Source organism: Penicillium vulpinum (genome assembly GCF_028829585.1).
Source record: "Penicillium vulpinum strain IBT 29486 chromosome Unknown utg000001l_segment0_segment0, whole genome shotgun sequence".
NCBI classification, from domain to species: domain Eukaryota; kingdom Fungi; phylum Ascomycota; class Eurotiomycetes; order Eurotiales; family Aspergillaceae; genus Penicillium; species Penicillium vulpinum.
Genome location: NW_026643241.1, coordinates 103,929 through 116,625, shown reverse-complemented (window position 1 = coordinate 116,625; position 12,697 = coordinate 103,929). Strand labels below are relative to the sequence as shown.

General features: G+C 47.1%; 4 protein-coding genes across 4 annotated transcripts; 2 read left to right on the top strand and 2 right to left on the bottom strand.

Moving 5' to 3' along the window:
• Positions 1-409: 409 nt before the first annotated feature.
• N7479_000045 (uncharacterized protein) lies at positions 410-1,594 on the top strand (the record flags this gene model as incomplete). Its single annotated transcript, XM_057247743.1, has 1 exon — positions 410-1,594. The coding sequence occupies one exon, from the start codon at positions 410-412 to the stop codon at positions 1,592-1,594; it is 1,185 nt and encodes a 394-aa protein (XP_057112175.1).
• A 492-nt stretch (positions 1,595-2,086) lies between these two features.
• On the bottom strand, positions 2,087-3,408 carry sur2 (sphingosine hydroxylase; the record flags this gene model as incomplete). The annotated part of the gene is made up of 2 exons (XM_057247742.1): positions 2,087-2,664; positions 2,718-3,408. The coding sequence occupies 2 exons, from the start codon at positions 3,406-3,408 to the stop codon at positions 2,087-2,089; spliced, it is 1,269 nt and encodes a 422-aa protein (XP_057112174.1).
• A 958-nt stretch (positions 3,409-4,366) lies between these two features.
• N7479_000043 (translationally-controlled tumor protein) lies at positions 4,367-5,121 on the top strand (the record flags this gene model as incomplete). The annotated part of the gene is made up of 4 exons (XM_057247741.1): positions 4,367-4,381; positions 4,455-4,737; positions 4,802-4,973; positions 5,037-5,121. The coding sequence occupies 4 exons, from the start codon at positions 4,367-4,369 to the stop codon at positions 5,119-5,121; spliced, it is 555 nt and encodes a 184-aa protein (XP_057112173.1).
• A 484-nt stretch (positions 5,122-5,605) lies between these two features.
• Positions 5,606-9,311, bottom strand: N7479_000042 (putative C6 transcription factor; the record flags this gene model as incomplete). Its single annotated transcript, XM_057247740.1, has 9 exons — positions 5,606-6,599; positions 6,647-6,673; positions 6,739-6,828; positions 6,877-6,947; positions 6,999-7,318; positions 7,367-8,384; positions 8,442-8,481; positions 8,532-9,073; positions 9,141-9,311. The coding sequence occupies 9 exons, from the start codon at positions 9,309-9,311 to the stop codon at positions 5,606-5,608; spliced, it is 3,273 nt and encodes a 1,090-aa protein (XP_057112172.1).
• Between the last annotated feature and the right edge of the window lie 3,386 nt (positions 9,312-12,697).

The window sequence follows — 12,697 nt, the reverse complement described above, 5'->3', positions numbered from 1 at the left end:
TTCAGCAACCTGCGTACACAATTTGTGACACGAGTAAACGAAGACAATCTAGTGACTAAATCACGCCCCAAGCAAGTATCACTTGAAACTAACCTCCAACCACCCAGATTGCTTGATTTTAGGACAAAAATATATCATCTATACTCTATCACAGGGCCACAACCAAGTCCTCCTTTTAACACAGTGATAGCCAAAAGCAATGGGAAAAAACGGAGGATGGTTCGAAAAAAGACGAGAGACACTCGGTAGCCATAGATCCCTTTTCCCAGGACACACAGAAACCCGGATTGTCACTGACCTGAGAAGGGACGAACTTAAAAGGCTAACAGAGATCCTGCACATAGATAACACAAGAGCAAGACACACTGATGAGATTGTCAAGCGTCTAATCCACGAGTTGCCAAAGAATATGCGCCGTGACCGGTGGTCAAGAACGAACAGGGATTTGTGCGATGCCCATCAGGGCCTGAATGCAATTCTCATGAACCATTTGTTCAAGCTTGTCCGGAGGGAGGTTGGTCACCACCTTCGCAAGTTTGACGCGTACCCGGACTTGCTGAAGCCTCTCGATACCTTGATCCTGCAGAAACTACAGGCTATACGGGGCATGTGGGAGAAACCTGACCAGAAAGGCCAGGCTATCCCAGAAGCATGGAGCCATGAGATCAGTTGCTGTCAGGGTTGTATGGTGGCCCGGGTTGCGAGTGACAAGAATGCATTGCGCAATCTTCGAATAGCCCTGCTGGCTCGCACGCAGACTCGTTTGAATCATGCTCCACGGAGACTGATGAAATTTGTCGACACTTGTATTGATCTATTCCCTGATTACGTGGATGAGCTGTATGGCACATCTAGTCAGTTTGCATTCATTCTGAAGGACACCCGCAAGGCCTGCAGCAAGGCCTGGGCCAAAGACCCAGCACATGCGGATTCGAGACCCCGACGCCGAAGGCACACCCATCATGACAAAAGTGACAAGAATGGAAAGGGTGCACGTAACCATAGACCGGCTAGTGAATATAACCCAAGAAATAAGTATGTCCAGCCACCACCGCCAATCATATCATCCCACCCCACGGAAAGGTATGTCCCCAAATCTGCGTCATTGTCTCAGTATACTGACACTGACACGGAAGGGCGTAGACAGTATCGCCCGACGTCGAGCCCTTCTAGGAAAGCCCCGACATCAGCGTACCATATGAAGCGAGATCGACGCTCGGCCCCAAACCCGGATCGTGTGACTAGATTCATGGATTTCGCCGATGACGACTATCAAGGCTTAGGGATAAGCGAAGAAAGGCAGGGTGTGAGCACTGTCTATGGGCCTCTAAGGGATTCCCCATCACCTAGCACTGGAAGCACCTTCTCAGGGACCTTGGAGAAAATCGACGAAGTGCTTGAGATGTACAAGGATATGGGCAAGAATTCCCCAGTACACGGGAATAGCGTTGTCCCACCAGAGTGTCGCTCCCCGTCGATCTGCTCCACTGACAGTGAGTGGAGTGATGAAGCTGAAGACCGGAGCAAATCGGAAGGTGGCTCAACAGCGAGGGCTACTTGGAATATGGTGTGTGAACAGTCGAATATGATCTGATCTCCTCTCTCCTAATCACATTCGTTTTTCTGTCTTCGCATCTCATCTAGTCATTTTTGTTGCTGCTCTGGTGCTTTGTCACTTCGTTCTTGATAAATCATTTGCGATTTAAACTTCCTGATGTGATTTTGAGGCTTCTTTGTTATTGTACATCAGGACTAGGCTAGAGTAGGCGTTTGAGATTGGTTCATAGTTCATGATATTTGCAAATGTATTGATTTAACACCGAATACCCAGAGGAAAATGTAAATGGGAAATAATAGACATTATTGACAGTAGGTCATAGAGCGAACCATGTACAAAACATTGAATGGCGCATTCTGAAGTATTAATACATTGGGCCATTGATCCCATATACAAAAAGAAATGACGGAAAGCCCCACAGTCTGGCGGAGACGGCCAGCAGCTCCAGGGACGGGGTTGGGGGATGCAAAAAAGGAAAAGAAAGAAAAAAAAAATCAACACATGCTCGGGCTTCATTTCATCACGGCTTTAGTTGTGGAGAACACTTCCAGGAACCCCATGACTCGGGCCCTTGAGACTATCAACAGTCTTTCGGCGCAGCCGAGTGCGGGTCGCTGGTCCCTCAGGTGATACCACTACCCGCTCATGTTCACGTTCCTCGGTCACAGTCACAATCGGCGTTGTATCAAGCGCTTGGGCAGCATCAAGATCTACCTGCTTCTGGGCATTTTCTCGAGCTCGCTCGTAGCGCAGCTTGACCTCACCAGACCATTGAGTGCCAAGAAGGTGGTCCCAGAAGGTGAAGAAAGGCTGGGAGAAATTGGTCTTGATACCCCAGCTTTGGTGATGAATATCGTGGTAGGCGGCATTGTTGGAGGTAAAATGCTGCAGCGGATCCCAGGGGAAGGCATAGCCACAGTGATCATCGACGGTTTTGATAGTCGACATTGTAAAAAACCACATGGCCTGGCGGGTGGTCATGCCGGAGACCAGGAATCCAACACCAGTGCCAGCCGTATCCAGGAGGAAACCCTCAAATGGGTGGTTGTAGAGGGCACCAAAAGCATAAGGAACGTAAAGACGGTGGTGACGGGAGTGGAAAGTCACTGATAGCTGGTTAGTATGGAACCGTTTGACTTCAAAAATCATCAAGACATACCGTAAAGCCACCGGTTCATATGCATAGCGCGGTGAAGAAAGTACTGCCAAGTATCCACAATCGAAATCGCCAGTATGAACTGGAGGGTTGGTACAAAGTACCAGTATATGAAACTCGCAACTGTAAGTTCCCAGCTGGTGAATGCGGGCATCACCGCCTCAACTCCGTTATCCAGGATCATGGACTGGGTCACACCGGGGTATGATCCACCAGCCAGAGCTCCCGCCAACATGGTATAACCGCTTTGGGACACAGATTTCCCAAGACTAACAGCGTCAACTCCAACAAGAGCTAATAACGACGGAATAGCCTTTTGGGCAATCCGCAATCGCTGCGCCCACACAGCCACATCATATTCCTCTCTGCCAACGGTTTCCTCGGCATCAAAGTACAAAAAAGCAAGACCGGCCACTGTTTGAATCACCTGTTGTAAAACAACATCCCGTACAACTTCCCAGCGGGTCACTTTGTTTCGTTTCAGGACCTCTGCAGGAGTGTGGAGCCGGTATTCGACGAAGTAATCATTCACATCGAAGTAATGATAGATCATGGACATGCCCCAGTAAGCGACGACGGGCAATATGAGCGAAAGGATATTGTCAGGAAGAGGAGCAAGCAAATGTTCTCGTACGGTCAAGGTGTAGGATGGTAGGGGAGGAAGGTCGAACGCGACAGATGCGTTCACAGCCATGATGGGAAAAATGGCGATGCGTTGAGTTTTTTCTTTTTTTAGTAGCACCACACCAAGAATCCAAGAATGACGATCAAAGGAGTTCTCGAAATCTTTGTCTGAGATATCGGAATGGTCCCCAAGATTAGAAGTTAGGGAAAGAAAAGAGAGTAGTAAATGTCCGCAATTTGCCTACCACGGCCAAAGTCCGGATGCTGACGGGTAGGCGCGACACAGGATGATTCTGATCAGCCAGAGACCTCTCGGCGCTGGCCGGTACAAATAAAAGGACGTTCTCAAAAAGGAGAAAAAAAGACAAACAAAATAAAGAGAACCAGATAATGATGAAGGAAAGAATAGTTGGGAATGCTCGAAGATAAAAAGATAAACGTTCAAAGATCAGGAGACGCCCGGATTCGGGTGGCGCGACAGGCGGAGCCAAAATCCCAATACAGTACCCGTGTGAACGGTATATTTGATTAGAATGGCGGAGTAAAGTGATTAAATACAGTATGGTATGGTAGCAATGTATCAACCTTGGAAATAGGCTGATGATGACTAAGTTATATACTTCCCCCCGACTCGACAGCCTTCCAGATGAAAAATGAACATGAATTGATCTCAATTAAATCATTTGGTATGATTTTACTCTTTAATGCTCAAGTTCTTACATCTCCGAACTATTCTTTTATATATAGGCCAAGTTTGACCCTAAAAATTGACATTGTACCCTCGTAAAGTACCTTGAAGTACTGAATACTGCGCTAACAAAGAGCCAGTGGCGGTGGCCCAGACTCCCTGATACCCGTAGGGTACAAACTGAACAAACATCCATTTCCCCCCGCTCTATTTTTTTTTTTTTTTTTTTTTTTTAGAGAAACGTCGTCCCCCCACCTTGAAAAGTGTTTTTTTTTTCTTCCTTCCCGTACCACTTTACTTTCTTACACCGTTCGTCTTCTTAACATATAATTCCGCCAAAATGATTATCTACACTGTATGTTTCTTAAGCTCAGATCCTTAGAATCTGGGAATCTTCGTTTGCATGAATCTCAACTGACACAACCCAGGATATCGTTTCCGGTGACGAGATCGTCGCCGATACCTTTAACCTCGTCCCTAACAAGGACTTCGACATCCTTTGGGAGTGTGACTGCCGCAAGTACCTGAAGCGTGCCAACGAGGACTTCCAGCTTGAGGGTGCCAACCCCTCCGCTGAGGACGCCGAGGAAGAGGGTGGCGAGGGCGAGTCCACCATGGTCCACGATATTGAGGACCAGTTCCGTCTGGTCTGGCTCAAGGTTGAGGACGGCGCCAAGCCCTCCAAGGAGAGCTACAAGACTCACATTAAGTGTATGCTCGCCTTTTGGTCTTTACTTGGTCTGCGCAAATGACTGACTTTTGTTCTTTAATATAGCTTACCTCAAGAAGCTCCACAAGAATGTGGAGCCCAAGTTCGCTAAGGCTGATGATCCTGCCGCTGCTGAGAAGGAGTGGAAGGTCAAGGCCGCCGGCGCTATGAAGAAGATCCTTGCCAACTGGGACAACTACGATGTTCTCATGGGCCAGTCCATGGACGGTGATGCCATGTATGTCTTCACACTATACCCAAGACTTTACCCTTGAAATTTTAAAAAACTGACTATTTCTAGGCACGTCCTGATTGACTTCCGCGAGGATGGTGTTACCCCCTACGCTACCGTCTGGGCTGACGGTCTCAACCAGGTGAAGGTCTAAGCGGCTCTTGTCATTCTAAATAAGGCGATAGTAAAAACGTACGCACCCTACACAAACAAATACGTCTTGGTGGAAGAATTGCGAGTTAGAGCTTAGACGCAGCGGCTACTTATTCCCCTTCTCTGGGCCTGTCTGTTCTAATAATTCTCTCGCATTTTTGTATCCCGAGTTAGTGATCCATTGGATCCTCAAGAGTTACGCTTCATGAAATCATCTGTCATGTCTTATTTTTTTCCCTTCTTTTTTTAGCTTCACTGTCAATGATCTAGTTTCATACTTACCAGTAACGCACTCTTGACTTGTGAGAAGGGTAATTATTACGAGGCCCGTAACCACTTGTTCTTTTGGGAAGGGACATTTTCATATCACAAAATGAGTAAAGCGAGACTAATCATTAAGTAGGTGTATATATTTGATGGATATACCTATCGCACCTAACCCCATCTCTACACCGAGTATACTAAGAATATCCGGGTTAATTAGCTCAATCGTTTCGATTCCAGGACGGGAACTTCCCTTCTGGAGAGGAGTTTGGAAGTGGAAGGCCATTACTATATGAAGTAGGCATGTCGACGGGACTAGCACCATGAAATGTTGAGGCGGTTCCAACATGGGTGAAATCAAGACCGGCAACAGGATCCAATTCCATCAGATCGTCTGCAACAGGCAGATGTTGCCCGAACACTGCATCCCACTGGTCCCAATCGAAGTTGACGTTGGGATCAACCATCGATGGCGGCGTAGGAATCCCCATGGGTAAAACATTAAGAGACGCAGGATCCATGGAAGAGATGCTACCAGAAGCAGCAATATTGGGATCTGAATGCGTAACATGTGGGGTGGGGGCGGTGGATACAGGAGATTTTATCGGTGGAGGCGCACCAAACAAGGAGTCTGTATTGGGTGAGGAGGCGTCAATGCGGGGAGATATAGGATTATCGGCGGCGTTAAGATGGCATTGGGAATGTGAGACTGGGGGCAGGGGTTTATTCCGGGGTTCGTATTGGTATCGTAGGGGACTTCTAGTAGCACCGGGAGTGACAGGATTCGAGAACTTGTGGGAGCGGGTGATGTCGTGTAATGTTTTGACGAAATCGCTGGGTTGGGGGTTGTACGCTGAGGGATGGCCGGCCGGTACTGAACCTGGAGACTCGGTCTGAGAGGGACCCGAGTAAGGGGAGCCACAATCCCCGTGAGGGTCAACTGACGAAGCAACCCCGGCCTGGATCTGGTCTTGTTCGGTCCAGAGCATTTGGGGATTGAGGCCAGCCTTTTGCCAAGCCTTTTGGCGAAGGCGGCGGATCATATCCCAGGCTTCACGGCCACCATCCTTCAATGGTCGTTGTGTTGAGACACCGTCTTCACCACCTACAACACCTCCGTCTGGGCCAGAAAGTGCGAGTATGCTGTCGATGAACGCGCGGGACTTGGATGCTTCAGCGCTGTAAGGTCGCTCATATAGATCGATAAGCATGATCCTGTATCTCATTAGCGTGGTTACTGACATCGCATGATGGAGTCATACATAGTAGCATGCATTGGTTGATGATTACTAAAAAGAAATATCAGCTGCCCGTCCCGTGATTCTTGCCCGCCATACCAGAGAAAAAAGCTTACCCAGGCCAGCTCCAATGAAAGGGCTGGAAATCAGGATCCGTTGCGAGTTGGATGAATTTTTCCATGAAACCATGGCAATGGCGAAGTGCACTATTAATATTAGCACAGGAGACTCATTTCCCGATGGTGTGTGCAAACCTCTGGCGTGCCGCTGGCCAAATTCGGCTGCGAGCGTTTTTTAGAAAAGGCTGGTAGGCCACGCAGAAGGCCTAGAGGAAAGTCAGTTGGGTACGAAACTAGCAAAGATCGAGGAAGGGCACCTTGTCAATATACAAAGAAAGAATGATCTTCGCCCATTTATGGAAGCAAACAAGCACTGGTGAATGATACTGTTCTGGGCATCCAGTGGAACCTTCGCCTGGAAGCTCCATGTCGGAAGAGCCACCACCAGGAGACTTGGATGTGGAAAGAACTCGGCCTGCCGTTGACGGGTTATCAATATCTTGTCCCTCTGGAATCCTGTTGATAATGGAATTCAGCTTCAGCTGCAAGTCAAGAAGTATGGACCGGAGCTCCTCCATGTCCTGCCCTGTGACAGGCTTTGTTCCAAGTTGGATTTTCAATATTCGGCGGATAGCACCTGGTCATGGTTAGCCTGTGGATTTCGAAACAAAAAAAGGGAACCCACGAGCCATGGTGTATTTCCCTCTTGCGGTGAGGTAGTAGACGTTGACCATTGATGGTCCGCCGCAAATATTAGGATCATCTGGATTATCGGGCAGTCGTTCCCGCGAACTAACTAGTTTCATGTAGGAGTCTGCAGCAGGGCTACCTAGCATCGTATCTTTAATTTCGCTCGTCTCGCACACATCCCAATAATTCTCGTCGCTGACAAGTGGAGGAAGACCGCTTGACATCGCAACCACACAGTCCATATGCATGATATGCCACCATAATCGGCGCCGGTACTCAGCTTCACATGGCTCTATGCCAAACTTAGCTGGGTCCCGATGTAAGCCCATGGTTTGCGCAACCCTCATTGCGAGACTGACAAAGAGACTACTCGTTAAAGGCTCTTCCTCTTTCGTGACAATTGTTTGTACAATGAGATAAGCAGCGAGGCCCTGAAGTGAAGGGCTACGCGGAAATTTTATTTTCGTAAGCCATCTCGTAACTTCCTCAGTATATATTGTCGAAAGGGCCGAGCGCGACGACACATTGAATTCAGCTTTGATTGTTCGCATCGAAATCGTCACTGAACCGCCATACCATATCGCGTACAATAATGGAATAAATGATGGATTTGGGCACGGCTCTCCAGAATAACTGCTGCAGTCATACCAATCCCAGAAGGAATTGTAGAGCTTGAGGACAGTCGGAGGGTGAATGATAGGACTGATGGCGTGTACACCGGAGATGTATCCTTTGTAAAGAATATGGCTTTGCCGTCTCGTCGGAATGTGATCAAGCATTTCTGGCTCCACAACCTTTTCATTGACTGAAGGAGAGTCACCCGAAGGGAAGATTATAGATTGTTGGAAGGAACAAGACCTAGGAGTGACTGATGGTGTCGAGCTGCCTATTGATTCTCTCCATGACTGCTGACCATTGGCATGCGAATATGTTATGTCTTCGTTATTCTTTTCAGGAATAGACTGGTCATGTGAGCTATTTTGGTCTCTCAGTAATTGATTGAGCTCATTGATCTAAATGCAAGTTAGTCAAAATTGTCCACCAGGGGGAAAATCCAGTGAACAGCATACTTCGCCAGAAATATAAGCCCAATACGTGGTACCGACATATCTAGTTACTAATTAGAATTTGTGTTTTCCAATAAAGCAATTTTGACCAACCTTGACTTTCCACCATCCTCTAGACTCAAATGACCTAAGTTCAAACTGCCAACCGGGTCTACTAGATCGGTAGCCTGACCAGATGGGATCGGGAATTCATCACTGCTCGACTCTGCAGCAATGCGACGTGGGCTGGTAGATCTTGACGGTGACTTTTTTCCGTTCAGACCATTGCTCAGTCGTGGGTCATCCAACTGTGCGGGTTCCACTTTCGCATCCGGGGCCGTTGCCTGCATTCCTACGTCCTCGAGGGTTTGATCGTTCCCCCCGAGGCGCTCAATCATCGACATAAGTTTGTCGAGTCGCGATTCAATGGCACTTGAGTCGGGCTTTTCACCTGTCGACTCTACCTGCCTCAAGTGTCCATAAATTGACTGGAGCTCATCGACATCCTCTTCCAATGTCCTGGGCATCTTTCTTCGCCGTTTAACACCATACACATTCTGAGAGGAGCCATCGCGCTTTTCCTCATCTTTTCGGGACGAAACATCATATATACACTCGGTGTTGTTTTTCACGCAGTTTCCACATATCGGATGTGTCTAGAAAAAGATATATGTTAGATTGCAACAGAGCCTTCGGTATTAGGGGCAATCAGATTAAATCTACCTTATCACATTTGACCTTCCGACGCCGACACGTGTGACAACTGTAACTCGCGCGGTTTCGGGTGATCTGGCGACCTCCAGCCAAAGATCCTCTCGATGATGACGGAGTGAATGAGCTGCTAGGGATGGGGGGACCCGATATGGGCTGAGTATTGGGCGGGCTCTGGTTCATAGTCCCGGCAAGACATAAAAATGAAATTGCTATTAGCATGGAATCACGCAAAAAAAAAAAAACGGCGTTTCGCCGACTGCGGGGGTTCCTGACGTTATCGGAGATCGAGGGGGACGGGCCAATGATACCACTCCATCTCGAGGTCAGCATGTATGCCTTAAGCTGCCTGAATCTGCAGGCAAAATACATTTTCATTTGCTTTCTTCTTGCTCCTGTCACTAACCAGTACTTGTTCCAAATCCATGGATGCTAACATGAATAATTCCAAGACAAAAGCACTCCGTATATAATGGCGGTCTGGATAGTCCCATTTTAGTTTCAGCCTGATAGCCAGCCAATCCCAAACCCAGAACGCCAGATTTATGTACCTAAGAAGCGCTAAGGAGTCTAAGAGTTGCTGTAGAAGAAGAGTAAGCCTGACTTTTAAACACTAGTGTTGGGGATATCTCTCTTGTTTTTTATACAATCTCCCTCCCCCGCTCCTCCCCACCCCCAACCTCCAAAATAGCAATCTTAGATATCAATCATCACCAAGAAAAGCAACTAGGGAAAATCAGTCACGGCTGTGGGATCCTGTCGAAGGAGCTTCAAGATGCCATGGAGAAATACAAAGTCGTTGAATATTGTGGTACATCGATCCATAAAAGCTAGAAGTATTTGGAAGAGGATTTCCTGGGAGCCCCAAGACATAGGCGAGCTTCGAGGTCGGTTATTATCCAATGTGACATTGCTCCAGTCATTTTTGAGTGTTATATCAATGTATAATATTCCCCTTCCTTTTGTTCCTTCTAGAACACCCGAGCAAGAACTATATATGACTTCCATAGTTAAACTATGACTGCAACACAACAGGCCCTAGAACAGCTCCACAACCGACAAGAAAGCAATGAACAATTTTGCATTCTTGACCGGCTGTCTGGCGTTGATTACAAGTTACAGCAGGGCGATCTTCTTGCGCGATGGCAAGAAGGAACTGGACAATGGCTTCTCGCTTCAGAAGAATACAAACATTGGCTTAGTACACGCCGATCCACTCTACTTTGTCCAGGTATTCCATGTGCGGGAAAGACCATCTGTTCTGCTATCCTTGTCGATGATTTGGCCACGCGTTTTGAGGATAAGCCAGATGTCGGCATAGCTTACATTTATTGCAACTTTAATCGTCAAGGTGAATAGAAAGCTCAAGACTTGCTTTCAAGTCTATTGAAACAAGTAAGCCAGAAGAGAACCACTGTTCCGGATACAGTCAAGGACCTCTACAAGCGCTACAAACCATATTGACGAGTCCACGATTTGATGAAATACCGAAAGCTCTGCACTCAGTCGTTTCCATGTATTCCAAAGTGTTCATTGTCATCGATGCTCTCGATGAGTGCCAAGCCAATTGCCGTACGATATTTTTGGACGAGCTTATCAAAATTCATGCTGGGCCTGGAACAAACATCTTTGCCACGTCAAGACCTTTGGAAACGGATACTTTGTTCGAGAGGGGCTCCATTCTGGAGATCTAGGCCCCTGAGGACGACGCTAGACGGTACCTTGATTGGATTGCCGAGCGGGTCTGCCCTGTTAAGTATACCCTGGACCATATAAATGACACGGGGGATATACTCTTGGCATTTGTGTGGAAGTTGCAAGATTTGCTTTGGCGAGAGCGGTTGAACGCTCGCTTGTTCGTTGAATTGGATGAAGGCAAGAGGGCTAGTATTCCCGTGAGTTGGCAATTGCGGCTGAATTTGATGTGTCTAGGTTCAGTTCCAGTGGTCTAGGAAGTTGTGAACGAGTGCTTGGGATTATATATGCTCTTGGCGAGGACTACTTCAAACGTGCTGAAACAAGCTGAGGGAAATGTCTCGCGTTGAAACAAATTGCTAATTGAGATTTGACTGCCTTTTTTTGGTCCTTGCAGACCAGATTGTATTACATAATTTCTGTAGCCTATCTCTTTAGAGGGAAAGAATCAAGACAAACGTCTTTATCAACAAGGAGAACACATGAATTAGTGAAGTGGAACCTTTTGAAAAAAAGAAACATCCTCAAAAATTCTTCACTGGACAACAGAGAGCTATCTCTGTAATATAGGTTCCAAAAATTAGGGCGAAGGAGATGAGAGCAGAGCCCTTCATTCTTCAATATGCTCCTGGCGACGACCGGGAGTACCCAGACACGTACAGTCTGTTTCCGCAGAGGTCATAGCAAAAGCCCATCAAGCATCAGAAGGTAGCTGGTCAGTAGCCCGCGTATACTTGCTTCGTGCCTTTCACAGCCTAGCCTGGGCCGCCATCGGAATCCCGCGAGAGCCCTTAGGGTCCCCCATTTCACTGGACAACAGTAGACATATGTTGAATATGAATCTGAAGCTGAAGAACATTTCAAAAAGTTCAAGGCTACTCAGCAGAAACCACGATGTGCAAGTGTAGAGACCCTGAGTAGTTGAAAAAGGAAGAAAAAAGAAGAGAGAGAAGTAGGAGGGGGCGGGTATTTATATTCACCTTGTGGCTGAGGGTGATGGTGGTGGGGGACGAGTTGACCAAAAAGGAAGGAATCCTAGATGATGGGGAAGGTACATGTACGAAGGTGTATAACGACCAAGGTCTAAATACCTGACTTTCCAGGCTTGCTGCCTTGAGGTGCCTAAGGATGCCTTGTTATTTAAGACTGCCAGAAAACTAAGCTCAATAAAATGAAGCTATTCCCACCATACAAAACAGCATACACCCTCTAGTCCTAGCGATGAGTGCGTTCTTACTCTCTCTCTCTCTTCTCCATTCTTTACCTTCACCACTATATGCCTCACTACTTCACGCATACCTCAAGGCAAACCTCCGTCCTCTAGCCTCCGGACCGTTCGCTCTAATAAGGGTATTCCTTCAGTAGCGAGAATCCGGAGGATATCATCAGTGTTATGTCGAGGGAGAAGCTCCTGGACACGGTCGTAGATATCGGATTTTTTGGTACGTGATGGAAGTTACCATTGTCTCTTCGGCCCAAACATTCTAGAGACGAAACAACAGCCAATCGGATGTATTCTACATGGAGATCTGTAACGTCTGTGAGATTATTTAACAAAACATACATATGCACTATGACATCCATAGTACCAAAGTCTGTATTGTTTCGACTGATCACAAGTATGACCAATTTGGTCTAAGGCTGAGAAATGTTGAGAATCCCAAGTGTATATTTAATTTTTTAGCCTAGTTCTTCAAACTAAAAGAATACGGTGGCTGAATTAGATAGTCTACGCGCCAAGGTCACGTTGTTCCATTGGTGAAGATCGTCGATCAGATCATCGACAGATCTACATCCATAGTACTGTGTATGTATCCCCCCTAAAGTATGGAGTACCCCGTAGTAATACTAGCCAAACTACCCAAATTTTGATA